At 49.3% G+C, this 25727-nt stretch overlaps 9 protein-coding genes across 9 annotated transcripts; 4 read left to right on the top strand and 5 right to left on the bottom strand.

The window, feature by feature from the left end:
• Positions 1-276: 276 nt before the first annotated feature.
• Positions 277-1069, top strand: FPRO_10438 (putative ubiquitin thiolesterase L3; the record flags this gene model as incomplete). Its single annotated transcript, XM_031231403.1, has 2 exons — positions 277-652; positions 699-1069. The coding sequence occupies 2 exons, from the start codon at positions 277-279 to the stop codon at positions 1067-1069; spliced, it is 747 nt and encodes a 248-aa protein (XP_031081443.1).
• Positions 1070-1343: 274 nt separating this feature from the next.
• Positions 1344-3527, top strand: FPRO_10437 (putative ubiquitin thiolesterase L3; the record flags this gene model as incomplete). Its single annotated transcript, XM_031231402.1, has 4 exons — positions 1344-1347; positions 1392-1586; positions 1630-2305; positions 2351-3527. 4 exons carry the CDS (start codon positions 1344-1346, stop codon positions 3525-3527), a joined length of 2052 nt encoding a protein of 683 aa, XP_031081442.1.
• Positions 3528-3773: 246 nt separating this feature from the next.
• Positions 3774-8402, bottom strand: FPRO_10436 (uncharacterized protein; the record flags this gene model as incomplete). Its single annotated transcript, XM_031231401.1, has 4 exons — positions 3774-5351; positions 5394-6935; positions 6979-8051; positions 8093-8402. 4 exons carry the CDS (start codon positions 8400-8402, stop codon positions 3774-3776), a joined length of 4503 nt encoding a protein of 1500 aa, XP_031081441.1.
• Positions 8403-10583: 2181 nt separating this feature from the next.
• FPRO_10435 (uncharacterized protein) lies at positions 10584-11600 on the top strand (the record flags this gene model as incomplete). Its single annotated transcript, XM_031231400.1, has 1 exon — positions 10584-11600. One exon carries the CDS (start codon positions 10584-10586, stop codon positions 11598-11600), a length of 1017 nt encoding a protein of 338 aa, XP_031081440.1.
• Positions 11601-11952: 352 nt separating this feature from the next.
• On the bottom strand, positions 11953-13521 carry FPRO_10434 (uncharacterized protein; the record flags this gene model as incomplete). Its single annotated transcript, XM_031231399.1, has 1 exon — positions 11953-13521. One exon carries the CDS (start codon positions 13519-13521, stop codon positions 11953-11955), a length of 1569 nt encoding a protein of 522 aa, XP_031081439.1.
• Positions 13522-14633: 1112 nt separating this feature from the next.
• On the bottom strand, positions 14634-15587 carry FPRO_10433 (uncharacterized protein; the record flags this gene model as incomplete). Its single annotated transcript, XM_031231398.1, has 1 exon — positions 14634-15587. One exon carries the CDS (start codon positions 15585-15587, stop codon positions 14634-14636), a length of 954 nt encoding a protein of 317 aa, XP_031081438.1.
• Positions 15588-16236: 649 nt separating this feature from the next.
• On the bottom strand, positions 16237-18569 carry FPRO_10432 (uncharacterized protein; the record flags this gene model as incomplete). Its single annotated transcript, XM_031231397.1, has 2 exons — positions 16237-18342; positions 18390-18569. 2 exons carry the CDS (start codon positions 18567-18569, stop codon positions 16237-16239), a joined length of 2286 nt encoding a protein of 761 aa, XP_031081437.1.
• A 393-nt stretch (positions 18570-18962) lies between these two features.
• FPRO_10431 (related to vesicle-associated membrane protein 722) lies at positions 18963-19724 on the top strand (the record flags this gene model as incomplete). Its single annotated transcript, XM_031231396.1, has 2 exons — positions 18963-19000; positions 19049-19724. 2 exons carry the CDS (start codon positions 18963-18965, stop codon positions 19722-19724), a joined length of 714 nt encoding a protein of 237 aa, XP_031081436.1.
• A 1035-nt stretch (positions 19725-20759) lies between these two features.
• Positions 20760-25478, bottom strand: FPRO_10430 (related to ATPases; the record flags this gene model as incomplete). Its single annotated transcript, XM_031231394.1, has 2 exons — positions 20760-21249; positions 21295-25478. 2 exons carry the CDS (start codon positions 25476-25478, stop codon positions 20760-20762), a joined length of 4674 nt encoding a protein of 1557 aa, XP_031081435.1.
• Positions 25479-25727: the final 249 nt, after the last annotated feature.

Raw genomic sequence — 25727 nt, 5'->3', positions numbered from 1 at the left:
TAGGAATTGCTTCTCTTGGTAATTCTGAAACTGTTTGTATGGGTGGTTTATGCATAACTCAAACGATAGCGCAATGTTGTTGCAGCTGTACCCAGAAATGTTTGTATGCCGAGGATACAGGCTGCAGGGCTAGAAGGCGTTCAGGCGACGTCATCAGCAAAACCACCCCGCCAACTCGACGTGGGGCATTTCTTCCCTCCATCATCAGCAGCTTAACAATCACCAACCCATCTCAACACCATCACAACCTCCCATCCCACACCAACAACCGCCAAAATGTCTTCAACAACAGACCCCAACCCCTCCGACTCCCGCCCGGCCTTCATCCCCCTCGAAGCCAACCCCGAGCTCATGACAACCCTCATCCACAAACTCGGCGTCTCAAACGCCCTCGCAATGCACGACGTCTACTCCCTCACCGACCCAGACCTGCTCGCCTTCATACCCCGACCCGCGCTCGCCCTGCTGCTCGTGTTCCCCGTTAGCGCCGTGTACGAGAGTCACCGCATGGCTGAGGATAGTCTGGCCGATGAGTACAAGGGCAAGGGGGATGCCGAGCCAGTGCTCTGGTGGCCGCAGACAATTAGGAATGCCTGTGGACTGATGGGGCTGCTGCATGCTGTTTGCAATGGAAATGCTAGAAGTTTCATCGGTGCGTTTATTTGTTAGAGGGTAAGAATGAGGCTAATGCGTGGTAGAGGAGGATTCGACGCTCGATGTGTTGATCAAGAAGAGTATCCCTCTTGATCCCCACGGCCGCGCAAAAGTCCTCGAAACCACACCTGATCTCGCAACAGCGCATAAAGAAGCCGCTTCACAAGGCGACACGCCCGCGCCCGCAGCAGAAGACGACGTGGAGCTACACTACGTATGCTTCGCCAAGGGCACAGACGGTGGACTGTGGGAACTCGACGGACGAAGAAAAGGACCTATTCGACGCGGCGACCTAGAAGACAACGAGGATGTGTTGAGTCCAAAGGGCTTGGCGCTGGGTGCGCTGAAGTTTTTGGAGAGGGAGGGTGGTGATTTGAGGTTTAGTGCTGTTGCGCTTGCGGGGTCTATGGACTAGGATTGATACCCAAGAGGCTGGATTAGATTTGGGTGAGATTGAATAGTACAGTTCGATCTTTTCACCTGTAAAACAATATATCGTTGTTAAGCTAGGAGCTGAGGGGCTGGAGTAATTTAGCGTAGTTATTTTGAGAAGCTGAAGAACAAGGCAGATTCTTGAAGCCACGTCTAATCTCAGCTCCCCACTCCAAGGCAGCGACTTTAACAAGATATAAAACAGCAAATCCATTCACTTTCTGGTCAATCTTTGATTCAATTCAATCATAAACATCATGCGTAAGTTTTTATCAACAGTGATCCTTTCAATGCTAACCTCCCAGGCATCGCACGTTGGCTCTTGGGCGGAGGCCGTGAACATGTCGGCCTCATTCTAGGCAATGACGCATCCGGCAAAACAACATTTCTATACAGACTCAAGTTCGGGGAAGCTGTACAGGCCCTTCCAACAATTGGCTTTAACGTCGAGACTATCGACCATCCCGATGGAGAGAAAGTCACCCTCTGGGACGTTGGAGGTAAAGCAACCTCTCTGGCCTCCATCATTTACTAACAGTCTAGGCTGCGATGCTATCCGTCCCCTTATACGACACTACATGACCCAAGATCGCTTCCTAATCTTCATCCAAAGCTGCACCGACACAGACCCCGATCGCGTTGAGTTCTCACTCGAGTATCTCCGCATGGGGATGAACATGATGCTTGAATACGGGGCAAAACACATGTTTATCATCTTCAACAAACAAGATCTCCTCTCAGAAGAAGAACGACCTAAGATCGTAAAAGATCTAAAAGCAAAATTTGAAGCTGAGATTAAACCATACGCTGATAAGCTCGATATCAAGATCTTGGATACTCCTGGTCTAAGTGCCCTTTGGGGCTGCGAGGTGCATAACGTCATGGATGAGATACGAAAGACCCTAAAACCGAAGAATGCAGCCAAGGATACGAAAGCTGAGATTGAGCTGAGAGAGAAGGGCCCGAGTGAAGAGGAGCTTCGCAATAAGATCAGAACGGCCAATGCTGAGAGTGCTGATGCAAACACCTTTTGGGACTTGTTTCTAGATGGGGGTTTGGAGGCGTGGGATCATTACACTCATCTCAGAGCGGGCTTCTTTGTCATGCATGATTGTTTTGGAAGAGGCTTGGGACTCTTGGAGTGTGCTGATGAATTCATGAAGCATTTGGATCGTCTGCGGGAGGGAAATCCTGAGAGGTTCCGCAACACAGCGCACAAGTATGTTACCCATCCACTCCCTATCTCTTGTTACTGACTCTTTAGAACAATGACGATATTTTGGCTTCACCAAATCCAAGTCGCTGCAATAGAATACCAAGCACATTCACTCGACAAGTTCCCCTCGCGAGAGGACTACGCTGACATCGTATTCTCAGCACCTCATCTCATGAACTCAGGCCTCTGGAGAACATACTACTCCAAGGACCTATTGTTCTCGCAACTAGCTAGGAATAACTATAGTCTTCCGGATTTACAGCCTCTTCCTACGATTAAGCAGGTCACTTCTACACCTTTGCAAGAGAAAGTTACAAACGATGTTGATCGACTGCCCCGGTTTGCGTTCTCGGTAGTTCAAAAGACTCTCTCGTCGAAGCTTAGACGGGGAGGGGTTGTCAAACAGGCCCTTGAAGCACTGCAGTCTTCGACGATGCGGTTGAGAGCCTCGGATTCTTCGGTTCCTCCGTATTCAGAGACACAGGCGTATTTCTGGATTCAGATCACCCACGCTTATACCCGCTCTTTGGAGGTTGAATCGTCCGAAAGTCAATTCACCACTTACGAGGCGTTCAAATCCCTCTTCGACATCAAAGGCGACGAGTGGAAAGAGTACTACTCTCAGTCAGTTTGGGAGAGCATCGCCGCTCGAATGACGTTCGTCAATCCCGACAAGAAACCCCTCCCCAATATCTTCAACCTACCCTCACAAGCAAGAAAAGACCTCGCTGTCTCACAAATGATAAACGCCACAAACCACCGATCAGCAAACACAGACCTCCCACCATCCGAAGATCTAGAATTCCTAGCATCTATCCTCATCGACGAAGCAAAACTCATCCCCGAGTCCGAACTCAACGTCGCCAGCCACGCAAGCCTCATGACTTTCCTATTCAACCGTCTAACAGAAAAGAATAAATCTACCGCTACGAGCACAAAGCGCGGTGATGCTTCGCTCGCGTCGTCGACGGCGCTGGAGATTGCCAAATGGACGGGTTTGACGCAGGCTATGTTCTGGGTGCAGCAGACCCATATTGCGCTTGCTGGGCGGAAGGAGATGAGTTTTGAGGAGTTTATCAAGGGGAATTCGGTTCTGGCATTTGAGGAGCTGCCGTTTGTGTATTATTCGCCGCAGCTTTGGGGGAGTGTTGAGGCGAGGGATGGATATGTTATGCCTGATAGACGGGGGCTCTCTAGCATTGTAGCCGGGAAAGGCAGGCAGTAATGAATTGGTACATTAGGAAATCAGAAGAGATTTAGTTGTTTAAGAGTTCTTGGATATGGGATATGCTATCGTTTCTAGAGTCAAGGTGAAGCTAGCTCAGTCATGTCTGTCTCAATCATACACTTGAAGGACCAGGAATCATCAAGGCAACGCTTTTAATTGCTCTATGATCTTTGTCTATGCTTCTAACGCTGTAAAACGCTTCATATATAAACAAATGTCCTCAACCCTACCGCCAACTTCAGCTCAAACAGCTGTTCCATGGTCAACCTCAACATCCCCCCCTCCAAGCTGACAATCACACCCCAAAAACCTCTTGGCCGCCTCAACATCCTCACCAAACGAACCAAGTATCTTGAGCGCCTTCTCCGCAGCACGTTGCTTGGAGTATCGTCCACTCTCAGATGTGTCATCCGCGATGACCTTTTGATGCACCATAAACACAGCGCACATTTCTGTATCTTTCAGCGCCGCCATGCCTTGGTCAGCACTGCATGGTACAGCTTCTGCGCTGATGCGCCAGTTTGTGCAACCGAATTCCTGGTGCATTTTCTTGGAGAGGAACGTGACTGGGTGTTTGTTCGCAAAGGTATCATAGAGCTTCATGTCTTGGAAGTATGGCTGGATGAACTTGGTGAAGAAATTCTCGACGACCGAAAATTTGTACTTTGAATCGACAAACATGGCTCCAACAAGAGCTTCAACCACATCGGCGTAGACTTTTGGTGCCGAATCTACTTTGAGCCAGAAGTTCTGGCGCATGGGAGTTCCATCTTCCTTTGCCTCTTTACGGGCATTCTCTTCAGCAACCTCAAGTTCCACGACATAATCGCGAATCTGACTAAGGAGGCTTGACGTACTCGAAAGTAGATGTCGGTGCAGACCAAGCTTAACGCAGAGACAGCCGAGAAACTGATTCGATACCATGGCCATCTTGTGTTCCGTCAGCCACTGAGGGTCTGCCCTGGGGAAGTTTCGATATAGATAATCGACAATGGCCATGTCTAGGAGCGAATCACCTAGAAATTCGAGGCGTTGGTAATCTGGTACAGACTCATACGGCCATGAAGGGTGTTTGAATGCGCTCTGTACAAGCTGTGCAGACTTGAAGCGGTATCCTGTCGCTTGTGCCACCTTGTGTACAAGGCTGCGCTGAGAGGCGGATGCATTACCTTCCTGCCACTCTGGAACCTTGTAGGCTTTATAGTAATCTTTGAAAGCCTTCATCCTGTGGTTCTTTGACTTGGTCATTCGCGTCACGGCTTTGACAGCCAGATCCATGTTGCTGTCCTTGCTTGAGAGATATGCCGCTCCAATGAGAGCCTCGCACACATCCGCAATCGTCTTGTCAGCCAGGTTATGCTTCATTGAAGTTTTCGGTGCCTTTCCTTTCTTGAGCGGAAGATCGGGGTACCACGTTCGTCTGTCGAATGCCTTGGATCGGATGAACTCATGGAGTTTGCGATCAACCGCATGATTGAAGAGGTTCTGGTTGCAAATGAGAAGCATGCGCTCAACGTGGTATTTGCACTCATTTCCATGAGGCATGAGCGTGTAGATTGAGATCGTGGTTGCCATCTTCAAGAAGCAGTCACCGAGGAACTCCAATCGTTCATAGTTGTCGCCCATGCCAGTTTGGAAATTAACTTGTTCTGCATCATGGTCCCCAGAGTTGTCGCTGTCTTTGGTCATCGCCTCTAGTGCGAGTTCCGGTGGGATCTCAAGGCCAAGAAGATTGCATGCATCCAAGACAATCAGGACGGAATCTATTCGGTGAATGATTGCTGGAAATGCCATGGCCATAGAGACCACGTCAATGGGCAGCTGCAAAAATTAGAAAAGCTTCGAGGCTGGGGTCCAACTTACAGGAGACACGTGGAGAGGTTCCAGAATGATAAAACACTCCATGTTGACCTTCTCGTCAACCTCAAACTCATCCAAAAGGTTTCGTCGTAGCGAAAGCAACTCCGCCTTGACTACAGGCTGATCTTCCCGCCACTTCACCTTTTGGCGAGATTTATGATATAGACTGTTGCTGTATTGCATGATTGTCGGTTCCACAAACCTATAAGCTCTGCTTCTTGATTCGGGGACTCCTTCGGGTGTGGGATCAGATGGCCTCTTCGTTTTGTCGATACCTTTGATGACAAGCTTACGCCCTCCATCATATGGATCAGTCACAAGCTTGTTAACTAAGAAGTCTTCTGGCGCATTCTCCCATTCCAGTACCTCGTTCTCCCTCACAATATTGACAACATCCCAGTCAATATGCGATCGAGTATCCGACTGAGGATTTTCGGCGCAAGGTGCGAGGAGGTATGGGTATTGGTCGGACGTGGTATCGTATTCTTTGCTGAACACATCGGCGAATACACGATGTGTGAACTTGGTCAATCCGTCCGCTTCTTTGGGGTCGAGTTGAAGAGCCTCCTGCATAGGTGTCAATTCGGCGATAGAAGAATGTCCATTGCCGAAAAATAGAGGAACACCTGGCAGTTTCGGCATTGGCTTGCGCGACAGAAGTATCAACGACCTTCCGGCCATAGCCTTACTAAGGGCGCCCCCGTCCTTGATGGTGATTGCAGTCGCAAAGCATTCAGCCCACTCTCCTCGCTCAGCCCAAATCTCTGGCCGTAATCGCATGTCGTAGTCAGCCTTCTTGTTTGAACTCACAGCGAGCCGTGCGTTTCGCATAGCGTGGACCTTTTTCTTGAATGTCGGCTGAAGATTGCCGTCAACATGCTTGTCTCTGATCAGGATCTTGCAGGCTTCGAATGCTGCAGAGCACTTGGCCATCAATTTGCTACGCTGTTGCGTACCCTTGACAAAATTGACCGGAGACTGGGATGGCATTACCACGTCAGCCAGGTATCGATCGCCAACCTTTTGTACCTGATATTCAACTTTGGCGTAGCTATCAGTTGACAAGTGAGAAGCAAATCTGGCCAGAATTTCGAGACTGGCAGGAAACGTAAGGCGTGCACCTGTCGAGGGTATCTCGTGTACTTGATGCTGCATGCGCTCAACCATCATCTCCATGTCCTCCTCTATCAAATCATCGTGAAGTTTTCGGTCAGCTGAAAGAGAGAGGCAGAACTTCTCCAGGGCTTGTGAGTCCCTCAATGCTTGTTTCGCACTTCGAATATGCGTCAAATTACCCTGCTCCATCATTGTGATGTATCGAGAACGTGCTTGTCGGGCGCGTCCTTTGGATTGCAGGTATTGGATGACGGAGTTGTAGAGATCGAAACGAATCACAAGGTCGCAATCTGGCACATCGATGCCCTCTTCTGCAACCGGGGTTGTGAAAAGGCAGTTGGTGTTGCCGCGCTTGAATTCGTGGAGAGCCAGGACTTGGTCTCGAAACGACATGGTGCCGAAGCTCGAATTGATGGATTGACAGCCAACCTGTAATTGTTAGCAAAGTCAAATGGGAAAGGCTACTACTTACCATGTATGCAGCAGACATTCCTGGGATCCTCATGAAAGGTTGGCTATAGAGATCAGACAGTAAACGGGCCGTGTATCTCTTCTCAACAAAAACAATGCAACGCTTGGTGCCGTCCATTGTGAAAGCGTGCACCAGGATCTCGTGAAGACTCTTGACTTTGGCCGAGAGACCCTCAGCCTTTGGGTCGACCGCACCAAACTTGTGAGCCCGAACAATTTCCTGGACACGCCGGACGGCCTCTGTTGCTTGATCTGCTCTCGTTACTGCAATGTCTCCAATAAATTCCCGACTAGTTCTGGCTGCGAGCCGCTCAGTCTCGAGATCGGTCATTGCAAGCTCCCAATAACGGTCGGCGCACCAAGTGCCGAGGACTGACGAGGCCTCTTTTGTGAATTCGAGCGACAACTTGAACTGTTCGTTGCGAGAGACCAAGGCAAAGATCTGGTCCCACAGGTGCGTCTTTGTATCATCAGGAGCTTCAAGCCTGCTGTAGTTGACAGTTTCTTCGGTTTGCTTCTTTCGATGCATGGTTTCCATCAGCACCTCATCTGAAATCGTGGCAATCTGGCTGTCAAGAGACCTCTCAAGCTCCAAGGCCGTGTCTTTCACGTCCCTGGTTCGCGCGTCCACCGGTGAAGCAGTCATTCCCAGTATGCGAGGCTTTTCGCCTTCGTGTTTGTAATAATACCCGTCCATGATACGAGCGTACGGGTGCTTCTTCTTCGTGTGGTGTGCTTCATCGAAGATGAGGAGGTTTATTCGGGACATGGTGATGAAGCCGCAAGTCAGGCAGTCGAGGAGAATCTGGGCAGTGCAGACTACCACCATGTTTTCGCCAAACTTCTCATCCCAGTATTCTTTAGTCTTTGTCATGCCTTTCATATGGCCCACGAACTTGGTGACTGGGTGGGCTCCGAGGTTGCAGCTGAGGACTGCATGTTGCTGAACACAGAGGGCGACCTTTTCGACAAGGAAAAAGGCGACTTTCTTGGGCTTCCCGATGGCTCGAGCTTCCAACTCTTGTTCGAGGTGATGTCGTAGCAGCAAGGCCGAGATGAGTGTTTTGCCGGTACCTGGGCTGTCAGCAAACTCCAGATGGGTAACGGAAACATACCTGTAGGCAATACCACGAGGAGGTTTCTCTCTTTAGCGCGCTCAAACAGTTCAATCTGGTATTCTCGAGGCGACGCGATGATCTTGTGGCCCTCGTACTGGTTCATGAGCTGGGCGAGGGACTGTTTACTGGGATCGCTGAAAGGAACGGCACTCCTCGCGGCATCTCTCTGTGTCTTTTCTATGTGCGCCTGTAGAGCAGCCTGGTCTCGGAGCTTCTTTTCCGTAATCTTTCGAGGCTTTGACGGGTTCACGATCAGGCGATATCGATCGTCTTCGTCATCAGTGTCGATGTACTCGTGGTCCGACATGTTGAGGAGTGGATTATTTACTGCTGAAGGGTGAAGATACAGATGCTGTAAACATTCGCATAGCGAGGGCGATCAAAGGAATAGAATAGGCCCTTTATCCTGATGATTACGGCGATTAAATGAGAGAATGGGAGACAAGGAAATGATTGTCGAGGTGGCAGGTGCCTTGAGGTGGACGCTACTGAGGGATGTTGTTTGGGCGGATTCTTGCATTAGTGTAACAGCAAGAGGCTGCAACAATCTCAATCACGGGTCACACCATTCTCGTTTATATTAATCTCTAACTAGCAACAATCCTAGAGCAAACACCAGGCAAACAAGAACAAGACGCACACAGACACTATTTCGCAGTATCAATCACTCTAAGCACAACTCAAGTATCGCGATCGTTCTAAGCAGCTTTATGAGGGTATCGAGTAGGTTTGGTACCGAATGCGGGTGCCACATTTGTACCGGCCTCATGGCGTTCATCGTTGAGCCGCATATCAACTACACTTCATGTAATACGAGAACCATGGCCGAGATATCGCGCTATAAATCATCTCAACTTCCCCCAATTTCTTCACACCATTTCCTCGGAATGTCTACAAGGCCTCATTCAACTGTGCTTCTGGTCTCTAGGTACGTACCATTCACCTTCTCCAGACACTGCTGCCTGAGGCCTGATCAGCCAAGGTTAAGGTTAGAATCGCATGTGTTGAGCAAGCCAATTGTTCACAGAGAAGCCATGGTCTCAAGGAAGCCCGTCGAACCATCTCGTGGTCCCTAATGTGCTCAAACCAAAATGATTTTCAACTCAGCAGGAAATTCCAGACCATTCGGTGCATTCTGTCTGACACTGACCTCGCAGAGTTACGTCCCTAGGGGTATGGTGATAGCGAACTAGGCAATGACACAATGAAGGTTCAGCAGCGCAAAAGTTCAATTCGTTTGGAAAACTAGACAGGAAGTTTATAGTACTTCAAACCCAAATAAACAGCCCTGATTCGTTGCCCCGGCCTTGAGCTTATATCGGATTGTTTCAGATGTCAATGCCTAGGTTTTCTCAATATCACGACTACAGCTGAACCACACCTCGGTGGTGCCTCACTTGATGGCTTGTTGAATCGATCCCTGTCGATTTATTCTGTTTTCCGTTCACTTCCACAAGACTTTGGTATGTTTCCTCATGATGGTGTATCTCTGTAGGTCTTTTTTTTCGCATCAATGCCCGTGTTTTATCAAATGAATTACTGATGGAAGGCACTAACCTCTGTGATCTTCAGGAGGGGTTAAAGCCTGCCATCATTGGCACATGAGCCTCATACAAGAGACTCTTTGCCCTGTGTTTGACTCATTTTCTTACTTTTCTTGATGTAAGAGATTTCAGCACAGAGTATATCCCAAAATCAAATAACTCACTCACGTAGCCTCTCTCTGCCCCATTCGCTCTTATGGCTCAAGGCAAGGGCTTGAGGCGTCTCAGTACCAATGTACCATCAGAAGACACCTCCATACATTCGGCTATGCTAGCTCTGCCCTCTTAATATTTCTGTTGGTGACTCAATCGTAGAGTTCAGCTCAAGAGTTTTCAGCTTGAACGAATAGAAGATAATCTTCACTTGCCTCCCCTTATACTTGGTTTCACACTCTCTGGTTCATTCGCTCTTACGGCTCGAGGCAAAAGCTTTGTATGTACGAATATCTTATGAACCTTCAGACTACCCCTTAATATACTTCATCACGCGTTCTTCTTCTCGGTGCTACTTTGAGTGACTCAACCAAAGAGTTTTCAGCTTGGACGAATAGATGATGGTTCTTGGGTGTCCAGCCTGATGCTGGTGACCCCCATGTCCGTGCTCTTCGCTCTTCTCACCAGGAGAATTCTGTGTGAATGGTTGCCTTCATCTTTTTGAAGGTTAACAGTAGCATCACAAATTCTGCCGTCCAATGTGCTTTCATCTTTACCAGCAGTGCTTAATGAACAGCCTCACAGTCGAAAACACTATCTTAGGGCTACACCTGAATGATTTTGTCCCAAAGACTATAAATATCACCCTTCTCGGCAGGCTCTTCTTCTTCTCTGTTCGTATCTTCAAGTTCATCTCTCCTCTCAATACTCTTCCACACATCACTTTTATACTGACAAGTATATTAATACTTGAACAACTTCTACTGCTTTTCTCTTTAATTATCTTTAAGATGTCGACACCCTCTTCACCCTTGGACCTCGAGCAGGACAGCCAGCCTCACCAGGCTGTCCAAGATCATCTTGCTCAGAACACAGAGCAAGATCACGCCGCTTCGTGTTCTCCGCCTCCTGAGGATCGAGAGCTCTGGGGTACACCCCCATCCACTCCCCTCTCCCCGTCCTCTTCCTCTTCCCCCTCCTCTTCCTCCTCCCCCAACGTCAATGGCAACAAGCCCTTGGCTCTTCCCGCTGTTGCTCCTTCGGCTGCGGCAAAAACTGTCTTCCCCAAGGAAGACAACACAATGCCGCAGCCCCAGGAGTCTCAGTTCGACCCAGCCGCGGCCGCCAACGAGGCCCTCAAGAGCGTGTCTCTTGAACTTGAGGAGGCATCCAAGCCCAAGCAGTCCCGGGCTGCCATCAAGAGGGTGACAGCCACCAAGCGTGTCTCCAAGCGCGCCGCCAAGCCGCCAAAGCGGCTCACTCCAAACAAGCTGATGCAGCAAATGGACCAAGAGGGGATGGCGATGCTGAGGCAACGGATAGCGGCGAAGGAAGCTAGGGAGGCCTCTGAAATGGCCGCCCTTGCTCTGTTACCTCCGCCTGTTTACGGACCTCCTGGTCAACCTTACGGCCAGAATCCGTCACAGGCAGCCCCGGGGCTTTACCCTCCAGCCCCGGGTCAATATTCTCAGGTTGCTGGTCCCCTGTACCAGCAACCTTCTTCTGTCCCCCCTGCTGCTCCTCCTCCTGCTTCTCATCTCGCTCCCCCTCCCGCTCCGGCGTTTCCTCCGGCGTTTGCTCCGGCTTTTCCTCCCGCTCCCGCTTCCGCCCGGGTTCCGACTCCCTCTCCACCTCTCCCTTCCGCTCCCCAGGCCCCCAATTACTCTATAGGTCTGGGGATATACAACGGACTGGGGCAGTATCATTCGGCCGCCCCTCAACCTTGGTTAATGCAGCAGCCAGGGTTACCAGATGAGTTTGTGGAACTAGATGAGTTTAACGAACTAGATGATTTTGTGGAACCTTAGAGGAGATTTGAAAAGTTTAGGATGAAGACCCTAAATTTAGAAGGGGTTTTAAAAGTTAGGCCAAGTTCAGGGGTCTGTTTTGCATTCTTGGGGGAGTTTTTGATGAGTTTAGACCTGTATACCGTCTGGGTCCGGAGTTTTGTTACACAACATATATAGATGACCAATTCATTTCATTTCATTTTTGAACAGAGCTATGCAATCACCAAGTGACGGCCCCCCTGAGTAAAAGCAAAATAGGCCAAATCACTGGCACCCCAAAGTACATAATCCAAGTCCCGCTTATCTAACCAGCTGTGAACCATCGCCTCCAATCTAAGCAACATTTCCTCACTGCCAACCTCAACGCCCACTAGATCCTCCCCTCACTCTCCCTCTTCTTGAGACTAGCCTTTCTCGGTCTCCCTCGCCCAGCCTTCTTGGGCGTTCTCTTCTTCGGGTTGTAATCACCATCATTCTCTGGCTCGGGGACATCAATCGGCATGGTCATGGGATCAGCTTCTATCTCGCTCTCGATGTCTTGGGATGCCCCGCTCTGTCGTGTAACTGAGTTTGCTGTTGATTTGCTTCCCTTCTTTTTGAGAAAGCCGGACCAGTTGGCGTCGAGTATCCGCCGAAGTTGCTGAGATGGCGTGGAGTCGTCGATAGGAACTGTTCGGCCTAGGATGGTGGGTGCAGAGTATTGATTGGGTTGGAGTGTTGAACCACTTGCTTGGATGAATGATAAAGGTTCTTCGTCAGGGGCGGGAGTAAAGGCTGGATGCTGTTCTTCTTGTTCCACGTCATGCTCTGGGACCTCTTCCAAATACACCGGCTTCTGGCGCTGATTCATGATGTAGTCGTATCTTGGGTCATTCAGAAACGCATCCTCAAAATGAGATGTCAAAACTGTCTGAGCCTCCAAGCCCCGTCGAGAAAGCCGAGGCGCACCAGGGACCCTTCCAGCTGTTAGTGAAGCACTCCCTCCCGCCTCCTGTCTCGCAGACCCCTCTCCATGCTCAACATCACCTCGATGCATAGATCTCCTTCCACCTTCAGGCCCAATAAGCCCACGGACCTGCTTTTGCTTTGCTAGGTAGTGAAACCCTGTAGGACAATACGCCGAGGCTGGCGGGTGCGGTGTTCTTTCTTCCTCTACAAGAGTAGACACTGTTCTTCCTTGCAAATGGGTGTAAGCTTCGTGGTAATATCTCTGAGAGACCATTTGTAAGATGTTTCGCTGATACGGGAGAGGCACTTCACCAAGCGGTCCTGGGATGAGGGACGTCAGGGGGCGGAGTTGAGCATCTTTGGCAGCTTGTTCATCATGTTGTTCATGGCCTGCAGGCTGTTTTCCTTTATCTCGTGGCTTGTCGTTCTCATTCTTATCTTCAGTTACATCGTGTGTCGCATCCGAATCGTAGCCGTCATCTTTCATTGTAACGTCTTCGTCTGGGGCATCAGCTGGTGGAGGTTCAAGTCTTCTCTTAACAGTACCCAAGAATGGATCTCCCATCTCAGGATACCGTAAGGGGCCCGTGGGTGGTTCAGGAGTGGAAAAATGAGCCATGAGTAGTTCGACTTTCTCAGGGTCAAGCCACCCAAGTTCCAACGAACCCAGCATCTGCTGTTTGTCGATAGCATCCTGGAGGATCTCCCACTCTATATCTAGTCGAAGAAAGTCAAGCAGGCCATTCTCTGTATATTCCAAAAACTCTTCAACTACACCAGCGATCTTGAGTCCCTGCAGAAACTCGACGCCTTTTTGTTTGTCTTGGTCTGGAACATTGTCAGTGCAGAGAAGAGGGCGATATTCACGTAGAAGCTCTGCGACAGTCTGTCTCTTCTCGAGAGCATATTCAAGCAGTTCAGCATTAGGTATCTTCTCAACACTCTCTTGCCAGACCCGCCACTTGTAATATTCGCGGAGGTAAGTCTCCATAAAGTCTTTGACCTGTTGGTTGCTGAGATGCAAGATGAGACTGGTGACTTTTGCGAAGCGGTTATTGTTGCTGAAGACACGGAGGATAATCCACTTCACGCCCCAAGAGAGATCATCCTATTGTCTTTCCTGAGGCCGAGGTGTGGTGTTGTTGAGATGCTCCATGATGGTCGTGTCGAGGTTGAGTATTGAGGACGCGTCGTGAGGTTGCCAGGTCGAAAGCAAGTTAGTAATAAAGCGAAGATAAAAAAGTCTGAGATCCAAGTATCATTTCTGTAGCATTTTGTGTGAGCGATGAGAGCAAAGTGTGTATCAAGAATGAGTGAGAAGAGGATAAGATAGAGTTGAGTTGAAGTGTGTGAATGAAGGACGCGAAGATGTAGACAATCAGGGACCAAAAAACAACCGAGACAGACAATTAGCAATCATGTGACAATTTATAATCCGCGCCTGTTTGTTTATGAACTCCGATGATTCAAGAACTGGTTGTCTCATCGAGGTCCAATTGTCTGTCACTCACTGCCAGGTGTCTACAGCCGCCAGTCACATTTTAACAGTGTGAGTGATCAGCTCATAATATTTCAGTGAGCGACTCGAGATAACAGTTTCTTTCATCTTTTATGAAAGAAGTGATAGCTGCTTCATTTATGACAACAAGAAATCTCAGTTAGGCACATACAGCCAAACCTTAGACACTATCGGCTTCCAGGTTGATGAAAGAGTACATATACGCAATTCACTCATGATCATGGCTTCACTAAGCTTTAGCACTCAAACAGTTTATATTCATTCATTTTCTCACAAATGATGCTGCAAAAACTGCGGTTACAGCGCTAAGCCCAAGTGTACATTTCATTCTTCGGTAACCCATTGCAAGTCGAACAACGCACACTTAGACAATATTATGAGATTAAATTCTAGCTCTATAAGCAACACAACCGAGAACTCCCGGCATCTTTGAAACCATGGAGAAACACAATACAAAACAAACAATCCCATTGCTAAGATGCATCAGATATGAAAATCTGACTTTGCCAATATATATACAGGGTATCTATAACAGACCAAAACGCCATGCCTCTACTCGACCTCGACTCAATCCACCCTCATTTCTACATATCCACAAACGGCGCAAACGATCCACGTCCATTGAATCGATCCTGATCCAGCGCAAACTCTCCCTTGTCATTAGGATCCTCACTCGTGTCCATCATATCGTCAATATGTCGCTTCGTATGTGCGGCGTTAGGGGGTACAGCCTGCTCCATAGCGACTTGCGAGCGCGCCCGCAGAATATCCTCCCAGCACTGCAGCTTCCGCTTGGTGTCCTCGTCGAAAGCGCAGCAGAACCGTTGAATGCTGATGAATTGAACCGCGGTGATCATGTCCTTTCCAAAGACTGCCATGATGTAGGCTGCGGCGATGGCGGCTGATCTGTCGTTGCCCGTCTCGCACGTGAGGAGGACTTTGCCGCGGCGGAATGAGCTTGGATCAACGAGCAGTTCGCCGTTCTTGTTCCGACCCTTGGCTTGGCTGTGATACACGGATAGAAGATGGTCGTTGATCAGCCGGATAATGTCGGGGAACGAACTGATCAGCTTATCGTTGCCCTCCAGATCGATGTATTGGACCTCAATGTCGAGCGTTTTCGCAGCCTTCTCAACACTCATGAGCTTCACCCCCGCCATGCGCGCATCCCTCGCTATCGCAATCATAGTGATGCCCTCCTCCTGCAGCCGCTTGATATCCTTGGCGGTGCTGTTGGGACCAAGGTACAAAAAGTCCACGAGCTTCTGGGCATCACGTCGCTGCTCGTAGGACCAATCTGCCGCGCGATCTGTAGCGATCTGCTGCATGTTCTGTGTGATGATCTTGACATCGTGGGTCGTCAACTGACTCGAATCGACGTGTTCGTACGATGGGAGGAGGATGGGCGCAGCGGAGACACCGCATTGTCCTGTCGGTGGGATGTGAATGAATGGCGGGCTGGGTGCTCGACGGACGTACGGTGCAGATGGCACGGCGTTGTTGGCGAAGGAGGGGTGAAGACCGCTGGACGACTCCATTGCGATTGTCTTGAAGCACGGTATAACTGTAGAGACGGTTTTGCTGTACGAGAGACTGCCTACAGAGCAATGAAGAGTTGAAATTGAAGCTTGGAGCTAGAGTTGTCAGCGTGAAAGAAAGTGGAGAGCCTCGCTCAGCTGAGATGCCCACTCTAAATAGGCTGCTGACAGGGGTCAATGCCTTGAATGACGACAAGTGGAGCAGCCCGGGAGCCCTACGGTCCCTGAATTTCGAAATCCAGGAGAGGGGTTCGATTGGCTACAGCTTGGACAAACAATAACAACCAACAATTAAAGGAGATGATCTGGCTCATTGGACAAACGAAAAAGTCTATTACGAGTGGAGGACAAAGGCGATTCATAGGCTGCTGCCTGAAATTGCAGGCTACCATTTTTGGCGAATAAAGACTACCTAGCTACCTAACTCTGAGGTGCCTACACACACTGCATGTCTCAGAGGCATCAGACAAACATGTTGCACACTCGTCTGAGACATAGGCACGTGCGGGAATTTACCATGGTATTTCATGACGCATCATCTATTGTACAAATGTGGTGATACATTGTTCTAATGATAAAGTTACATCCAATCCATCTCTATACAGTCCAAATCCAACGCCGTTTATATGCCATGTCATGTACTATACAATCATCCTGACGTCGGAGCAGCTGCCTTCCAGTCCAGCTCATCTCCAATCGGTGTATCATCCGACTCTTGCTCCAGATTCTTAAGATCCGTCTCTCCCAATTCCTCACGCGATGTTGTTGTCTTGCGCGCTTCCTTTCTGTTCCTCGATCGGAAGCCCTTGAGGTCAGTTTCTGTAAAGTCAAGCCTCTCCAGTGTATCGATCAACTTTTCTTCAACGAGGGACCGGACGTGGAATGCTAGCTTCTGATCGCGGAACATGCCGCTGAAGCGATAGGATAGCCAGATATACTGGTTGATAGCAGCATGTAGTGATTCAAGTCTGTGGAGATACTCCATCGACGTGCCCTTGAACGTCTTAAAGTCGATATCAAGGTTCTCCAGGGGAATTTCTTTAATCTTGAGAAGTGTGCCGTCTTCGCTGTTAGCGACGATCCTGGCGAGGGCTCGAAGAACAGATATTGCGTTCTGAGCTCGTGTATTCACGGGCAAGTTGGTGAACAAAAGTCGATCATAGATCGTCAGAGGGATGTCCTGGACGTGGTCGGCAATCTCTAGCTTATCTGGAGAGATGTGGATTCTGTACTGCTTGCTTACAGACGCCAGCTCTCGAATGCGCATGAGGATGAACGACAGAGGTGTTCCCTTGGGGAAGTATGTTGAGAAGCGCTCGATAGCGGCAGCCGGGGGTGAAATGTACGCAGCCTCGATATCATCGACATTGGCGTCAAAAGCTCGATGAACCGACCTGAGATCTTGGCTGTCCATTGTTGTGACATAGCCAACCTTTTTCTCCTCCCCACTAGCAACGTCGGCATTTGTCACTGCTTCGGCGGCGTTGCGAACAGTTCGATATCGTCCAGCGCGACCACCAATCTGCTTCAACTCAGGGTACGTGAGCATTCTGTTATGACTTCCGTCAAATTTGGCGACTGCTTCAAGAATAACTCGTCGAATCTCCAGGTTCAGACCCATGCCGATAGCGTCACTGGCAACAATAAAGTCGTAATCGTTGTCAGGGTCATTGAAGAGCGCTGCTTGCTGAACGCGCACTTCAGGTGGTAAAGATCCGTAAATAATCGCACATCGCCGTCCAGTCTTCTTCTCGATCGTTCGTTTCAAGGCGTGCAAGTTTAGACGACTGAATGCGACAACCGCATCTCCCTTTTCAAGACGACTGTAATCACCATCCAGCGCCTCATCCATGGTTTCCAGAGGACTTAGACGATCATATCGGTGCACGATACACTTATCGCCGATACCTGCGCAAATACTCTGGATCAGACTCACAGTTCGATCCTCACCACAAAGATGAACCTCCTTCGCTTGAACACCCAACAGCGCAGATGTCCAAGCGCTGCCACGATCCGGATCGGCCAGCATCTGGATCTCATCAATGACAGCAACATCATACCGCTCATTGAAGGGAACCATTTCGACCGTACAGCTCGTGAAGTATGTATCCGTATCTTCCGGCAAACGAACTTCCTCTCCCGTCAACAGCGCACACGGCAATCCCTTGGCCTTGAGTCTCTGATAAACCTCGTTTGCTAGCAAACGCAAAGGCCCCGCATAAACTCCTCGCTTCGAATTCTCTAACGCTTTCAAGGCTCTGTACGTCTTTCCGGAATTCGTCGGTCCAACGTGAACATGGATCGTGCGCTGCATGGCTCTCGTCGCAGGGAACCACTCGTAAGGAAACCGAAAGTCCAAAAGTCGCTTGTGACTCTCCTCCAGGCCCTTTGAGAAGCGCTGTCGAATGAGAAATGATTGAAAAGAGTACTGAATCTCGTTTGTGAGACCCTTGATATCCTTCAAGATGAAAGCGTCGCGGAGATTCCAGAACAGGGGGTTCTTGACTCGATCGGTGATGTTCTGCTCGGCCATGTCGAACGCTGAGTCTAGCACCTTCATAAACATCGAAGCTTGCTGATGAAGCTCATCCTCTCCTACACCCGCAGCAGACACGGCTGATTTGCTAGCATTTTTCATGACATCTTGAAACTTCATCAAAACAGTTGATCGGAACATTCCATGTCGACCACTTGACTTTTTATCCATGCCGAATCTCATTCTCTTCATATCATTCTTCTCATCAGTTTTGGTCACCTAAGATTGGTAAGTATCATCTCTAAAATAAGAAAATAAGAACATACTGGCTTTAGAGAAAATTCGGACTTTTTCTCCCCAGTCTTTCTGGCTTCAACCTTGTTCAGTCCATGTTTCCTCTTAGCTGCCAGTGGCACTCTTGAAAGTCTTGGTGAAGTTGATATTGTCCTTCTCGTCACCGGAACAATAGGAGCTCGTAAAGCTCCAGCCCGGAGTGAAAAACTCATAATTTGAACACAAAGAGTGAGCCAAACATGCTCCCCTTCAAAAAGAAAAAAAAACAATCGTGAAATGACCCTGTCTTTGCACGAGGGCGAATGCGACCAAGTCTTGCCATCATATGAAAACCCGTCTCAAAAAATTCCCATGAGACGGAGATTCGTTCCGCCGGCCTCCGTGGGTTCGCATGAGGGTGGGGAATGACGCTGAGGCGCTGCGACCAGAGTCGTCATTGTAGACTTGTTACTTGACTCTGACTTGGCTTGACTTGGGTTGATTATCTTGGTTACCTTGCTTCTATTTCTTTCTTCAGCCTCGTCTTGTTGATCCATCTTGAATCGCCTTCATCCTCAACACCACTCAATCACTTCATCAACACTCGGACGCAGACTCAGCCCATCATGGCGTCGTCATCGACTCCTGCGACTCCCCTACTCTAGTGCGTCAATCATCATCAATATTGACAAACACAGCTAACAATCTACAGTTCCTGTATCGCGCATAATACTACGATCCTCTCAGAATGCACAACATCGGCCTCCTCCCAAACCTCATCCCTCGCCTCCCTCATCCTCCCCAAGATCGAGCACACAAACCCTCAAAAGCTCACCTACACTCACGGCCAACACCAAATCCACTATGTCTCCGAATCTCCCTCTGAACATCGCGATTACCCTTCCGCAGGCGGTCTAATATTCCTCGTCATCGCCGACTCATCCCTTGGCCGTCGCGTGCCATTCGGTTATCTCTTCGAAATCCGCAAGCGCTTCCTGCAGCAATTTCCCGAGAGCACTGACTTCTCCGACATGCCCAACTACGGCGCAGCATCGTTCAACTCGGAACTCAAGTCTCTTATGATCGAGTACGGTACTACAAGTGGAGGTCGCGACGATGCCATCGGAAACGCCAAGCGCGAGATCGACGATGTTAGGGGGATTATGACCAAGAATATTGAGAGTCTTCTTGAGCGCGGAGAAAGACTGGACTTGCTGGTTGATAAGACGGACCGTCTTGGCGGTAGCGCACGAGAGTTCCGCGTGCGCAGTCGTGGCCTCAAGCGCAAGATGTGGTGGAAGAACGTCAAGCTCATGGCGCTCTTGGCACTCGTAGTATTCCTCATCATCATGGCTATTGTGATTGCTATCAAGAATGGGTCTGGTTAAGGTAGGGCTTGTGAGCGCGGAGCCATTCCTTTTAATATTTCCTTCTTGTCGAAACTGTGTATTTCCTAGGCGAACAGATGGGACGGACAACCCGGGCAACAGGGTATAATTATGCAACAAAGTCCTCTTTCAATCAAACTGATACCCCAATATCAATCCATCTCTCAATGTTATTCTAATCGTGTAAAAGTGTCGTAATCCACCGCTCCAAACACTTGGCGTCTCATCCTTTGTCGCTGGGTTATCTTCACCCGAATGTGCAAATAAATCGTCGGTTTTGTCTCCGATCCTCCATTTAGAGTCTCATAGCTTCGGTTTTCTCCTCTCACTTTCCTGATAAACATATCCCAGCGTCACAGGACTAGCAACCAATCCCGTAGTCAAGGAAGTCGGCGCTCTTCGGAACCTGTCTGTGAAAAATGCCGGGTGTAGCGAAGAAGCGCAAGGAACAGGTTTGAGCGGCGGCGGTTGTGTCGCCGGAGGACAAGCAGCGCCCATTTCGATATTTTTTTACGGCGAATAAATTAAAAACAGAGACTGAATGACTGTGAGTGAGTTCTCACATTCTCTGGGATTTGGGGACGTAGCATTAAAGAGGCACGGTAGATATCTTACCTTGCGCCGAGGTCACTGTTGATCTTTCTCCACGTGCTTCGGTAATCACACCGATGACCTTAATTCTAGCGGCCGGAATGGAAGACTCGGAATGGATTGATGATGACGGAAGCTCACCGTAGCGTGTAACAAGGACCAGTTGATAAGTCCGGGGAATCGGGGAGACTTTTACCGAAGCGGGGAGCCCTGTACAACATCGAGATAGCAAATATAGCAAGCCTTGGTAATGTGCGATATTGCGGTATTCATTCATTCATTCATTCATCTGATACACTATAACAATGCAATAATACGTCATACGAACGCTCACAATAACTATCCAATTCGCAATCCCATCCCAACTCCAGCGCCTGTAGTCCAGCCATTCCCGTAAGAGGCACCTTGATCATCCGTGGATATACCTAAACATAAGAAACTCCTTCATCCCCGCCATTGCTCCATTGGGTTCTCCCTCTCTTCTGCTGTCGCTGTGAACCTCGGTTGATAATCATCGTGGCTCCCGCGATGCCTCCTGTCTTGTACTCTGTCAACACCTGGCGTTGGCTGGTTTGAGAGAATTCTCTCTGCTTCACCGTCCCCTTCTTCAACGTCTTTGCCATCTCCAAAGACTTTGTCTACATTGCCATCTTTCTCAATTCGTTGCATCAGATCCTGGTCTCCGGGGAAGTAGACTCGTCGAACAGCTTGAACAACCAGATCGATCACAATGAGCACGACAAGCTCAAGCAACACGAGCGTCCACCATTGTAGTGTGCGGCCAAAGTTATCAATAAAAGTGTCCCGGACAATATAAGGGCCAAAACTCTTGGGTTTGATACCTGATAAGGCCAGCATCCACAAGAACCAGCCAGCGACAGATATCAGACAGCCACCAAAGGTCACAAGAGTTTTGGTGTGCACTTCAAGGATCCTGCAACAGTCAGTACAGCTCAAAAACGCACATTGGAGAACTTACAAGAGCTTGATGTTGATGAAGATGACAGCAACAGTGAAACTCACCATGCCCATCGCAAAGATACTGTTATCCCGATCATAAAACATCTTGTCGTAAACGCACCAGGTAAAGTACCAGATCACAAAACTCCCCGCAACACCCATGAACATCCATGCAAAGTACTGCGAGAATCTGAATCCGAGGTTTCTCTGTCCAAAAGTGTACAATTCTGGCACCTTCATCAACGTCTCTGCACGGAGATCCTTCTCGAAAATACCGAGAAGAATAACAGGAAGTGACGTAAAGGCACTGTTGAAGACGGTCAAACTCCATGATTCGTACAGTGAAGTGCCAGAATATCCGTTATAGCGCTGGTAATGAGCTTGTACAATGAAGAACAGGATTTCCTTCCAGAAAGTTGCAAGCACATACTTGCCAGTCCTCATGTAGTTCCACCGGCCATGAACAAAGAGCAGCTTCTGAAGGAATCGGAATTGAGCAATCGAGTAGTCTGAAATTCGAGCAGCCTGTAGACCCTCGCGACCAGAGATACCGATGCCAACATGAGAAGCCTGGATCATACCGATATCGTTCGCACCATCTCCGATTGCCAGAGTCATGCTCTTAGGCACATATCTTCGAATCGAGCGAACGAGGTTGGACTTTTGAGAGGGAGAAGCTCGACAGCAGATGACAGAGTCAGCACGTACAACAAGGTCGTAGAAAAGAAGAGATAGCTCATCATCTTCGTCGATCTTGGCGAGTGTCTGTCCATCGACAACAACAACAGAGTGCGGAACCATGCCACGGCTAACATCATTGAGAGTCGCTTTAATCGTCTCTTTCAGTTCGCCCAAAGCCGCATCAAGAACGTAAACCTCTGACCAAGGTTTACATACACGAGCAGAATGACCAATGTTAATAGCCGTCTCTCGCTTGTCACCCGTAAGCATCCAGACTTTGATGTTGGCTCGGCGCAACTTGTCAATGGTGTCTGGGACTCCCTCCTGAAGCTTGTCTTCGATTGCTGTCGCTCCAGCAAGCTCGAACCTCTGCTCAATAAGCTCTCCAGCGGCTTCGATGCGTTCCTGACGATCGACCAAGCTTGTCTCGGCTTCTCTATACTTTGCTTTCCAAGTGCGATAAGAGTCCTCGTCAATGTAACGGTAAGCATACATAAGAGTTCGAAGACCCTCGCTGGCGAAATCATCGACGTGTTGGAAGCACTTCTCAAACACGGCGCCTTCATTCGCAGCCATTAATTCGTCAATCTTGCGCTCAGCATCGTCGAATGAGGGCATTTGGGCAAGACTCTGTCGGGGGCTCATCATCTCGGTTGAAGTGCGAGGTGATCGGGCAAGCTGTTGTGACAGACGCTTCAGATCAGTGGAGCGTCGTCCTAAGCTCAATCTAAGACCTTCTCGATTAGACGATTCAGCTCTGGATAAACCAAAGCTATTACGGGGACTTCCGTAGGGGCTGCCATAAGGACTGACGCTCTTTTGAGAGTTGATCCGCTGCAAAGCTTGGTCCTGCCGAGAAGCTCGTCGCTGACTTGCCCGACGACCGATATTCTTGGCAGTTTCTTCGGCGAGATTACTCAACTTCAGACGCTGCATGATGACATTGTCAGCGCCCTTGCAAAAGATGCAAATACGTCCATCAGGCATGCGAATGATGATCGACATTCTCTTCCTTTTACTGCTGAACTCGATCACATCCAGCACTTGATACGTCTCGGTGTACAGAGAACCATCTGCATCCCGGGCCTCCAACTTGATAGCTTGTGCAGGCCGATCAATGACCAGATATCCCAGATCTTTGGCAGCTTCGACAAGAGCAAGTTCATCAGGCGAGGCAGCTTGGAATGTGATGTCGCCATCATCAGTTCTCTCAGGAAGACAAGTGTGGCAGAGAGCAATACATAGCAAAAAGTGCTTTGCCTTTCGAGAGAAAGCAGTGTTGGGCTTCCTTTGAATGTAATCAAGGAGATCTTCTGTCTTCATGTCGGCGTTCTCAGCTGTGTTGACTGTGGATTGCCAATGGCTTGCAGATCTTGTCGACATGGTTCGAATAGGCTCTGGTCGAGGTCCGCTTCCACTTGTATCATCGTTTCCGTCGAGAGTCTTGACATGGCCTGTATTCTTTGCCGCAGAGAAGCTTGCCTTACTTTTACCCTTTTTTGGTCGTTCCGACTCTTCGATTCGTCGGCGCATCTCCTCCTGGTCTCTCTGCACGTCCATATCATGCAGACAAGCAACACCAGCGACCGACATTTTGCGAAAGCGCATGATGTTCTCTGTTAGAGTGCCCGTCTTGTCAGAAAAGACATAGCTGACTTGGCCCAGATTCTCGAGGATAGTGGTTGTATTCGCAACCATGGGCGTATCAGATATTGGATCATACATATCCGCATCATGAAGCAAGTATAGCTGTCCCAGCTTGATAATTTCAAGACTGATGTACAGCGACAAGGGAATCAGCGTGTTGAACATAATAATAAACCCAAAGAAGATTTCCTTAAAAGGGACGCTGCCATTATAGACACCAGATCGCCTGATGTACCAAGCGAAATCCTCAGTTCGATCTTTCCACAGGTAGTAACCAATAGTTAGACCCATTGTGAGCATGAGAACGATGAAGATTTGGACCATGATCATCCTGTTGATAACTGATTGCATAGCGGGTTTCTTGGCGCGGACATTCTTGTTGGCGTTCATTCGGATCTTGCACTCCTCGCCTGTGTTCACGATGATACCGAGGGCCTCAGCCGTATTCCGGAGAGTAGATCCACGGTAAACGACATTGTTCATGGACAGTGGTAGAGTTTCGCCGTCGACTGTTGCTCGACCATCGTAGCTGTAAAGGTCCAGGTTGGGGTTTTCAGAGATGACAGTAGCTTGTGTCGCACGAAGTCCTTCGAGAGTGTTGCATCGCTCGGCGAGCAAGGGACAGGCCTGTTTGCTCTTGAGGTTCGTCTCACCATCAAGAGCCATGGTGTCGATGTACGCAATGCCATTAGGACCGGTAGCATGCAAAAGCACAATATCCGCAGGAACAGGGTCATCTCGACGCAACCGAATGACATCGCCAACACGAACATGCTGCCATTGTACCGAAGTCCAATCTCCCTTTCCACCCAATTTGGCGGTACCTGTGGTGCCTGACTCGAGATCATCGAGCATATGCTCTTCACCACTCTCAGACGCCTTTTCCTTTTTCCTCCTCATCTTCTCAGCGTGTCTAACACGGCCTTTTTCCCCAGTTCCATCCGTCAAAACCCAAGTCTCACTTCGATTTTCCACGCGATCAAGTCGATAACGCCTATAATCATCCCATCCTTCCTTGGCCATGCTGAATGCGACGAATACGCCCAGAGGTGCGATAGTGGTCCATCTTCCGACAGTACTCAGACCAGGAATCATCTGAATGGTACCAACAACGAGGAAGTAAAAGTTTCCAAGCTTACTGAACTGAAAGAGGAGTTGTTTCGGGACGAAATCGTAAATAGTGTAGCGACTTGATCGGATGAAATTGCTGCAGTATGGCTTTCCTGCACGCTCGTCGATAAGACCATTGGCACCTCGCTGCGGTGGATTGAGTGGAATATGACGACCATCGGGTAAAGGTTCGAGGGGTTTTTGGCGAAGAATTGTCTCCAGAATGACCTTTTGGTGGAACTCTCCAAGCTGTTTTTTGGTGCGATCTTTCCATGTTGGTTTTGCGCCAGGTCCAATCCTTCGCCGACGTCTTTCTCGAAGATATTTCTTAATATCGGCGCGCACTGAGGATTTGGTACCGTTTCCGCCGAACCCAAAACTGGTCTTGTCGACTGGCGAAGTCAATTCCTTATCGGTTCTGTCCGCAGAACCGGGAGGTTGGTCAGTCGACAGTTCTGTCCTCGAAGGAATCGGTCGCAATTCGTAAGGGCCGCTCGCTCGCGGACGAGAACCATCATCGGGTCGTCTAGTTCTGGACCTCGATCCAGATCTCACGTTTGTATCATCGGCGGAAGATCGTCGCTGGCGATCATTGTTGGGGTCTGTGTAAGAGCGACCCGTATTCCGTGGTCTCGAGAAATTGGTCGAAGTTCGAGGATATCGCTCATCGAGAGCAGCGAGATCACGGGCTATTTCACCATCGGTGTCATTTCTCGGTTGCGAAGGACGTCGCCCGCTATTATCGCTGGGGTATGGAGGAGCCATGTTAAGGCCGTGGAATCGGCGGCAGCATCTGGAACAAACGTTGGAGATGTGGAGTGGTCGTGGGGACGCGCCGGGTTCAGTTAGATTGGAGCGGTATTGAAACGAGATGATAACCTAGGAAAGGCTTCCGTGTAATCCAGGAGAGAAGAAAGAAAATGAGAGAATAAGTCGACTTGCGGAGGAGTTGGAGAATGTGGATGTTTTGTCAGAATTGAGTTATTAGGCTGGCTGGGCTGGCTGGGCTGGCTG

This window comes from Fusarium proliferatum (genome assembly GCF_900067095.1).
Source record: "Fusarium proliferatum ET1 genome assembly, contig: FPRO_scaffold005, whole genome shotgun sequence".
Classification (NCBI taxonomy): domain Eukaryota; kingdom Fungi; phylum Ascomycota; class Sordariomycetes; order Hypocreales; family Nectriaceae; genus Fusarium; species Fusarium proliferatum.
This window is presented reverse-complemented; position numbering and strand designations above follow the sequence as displayed.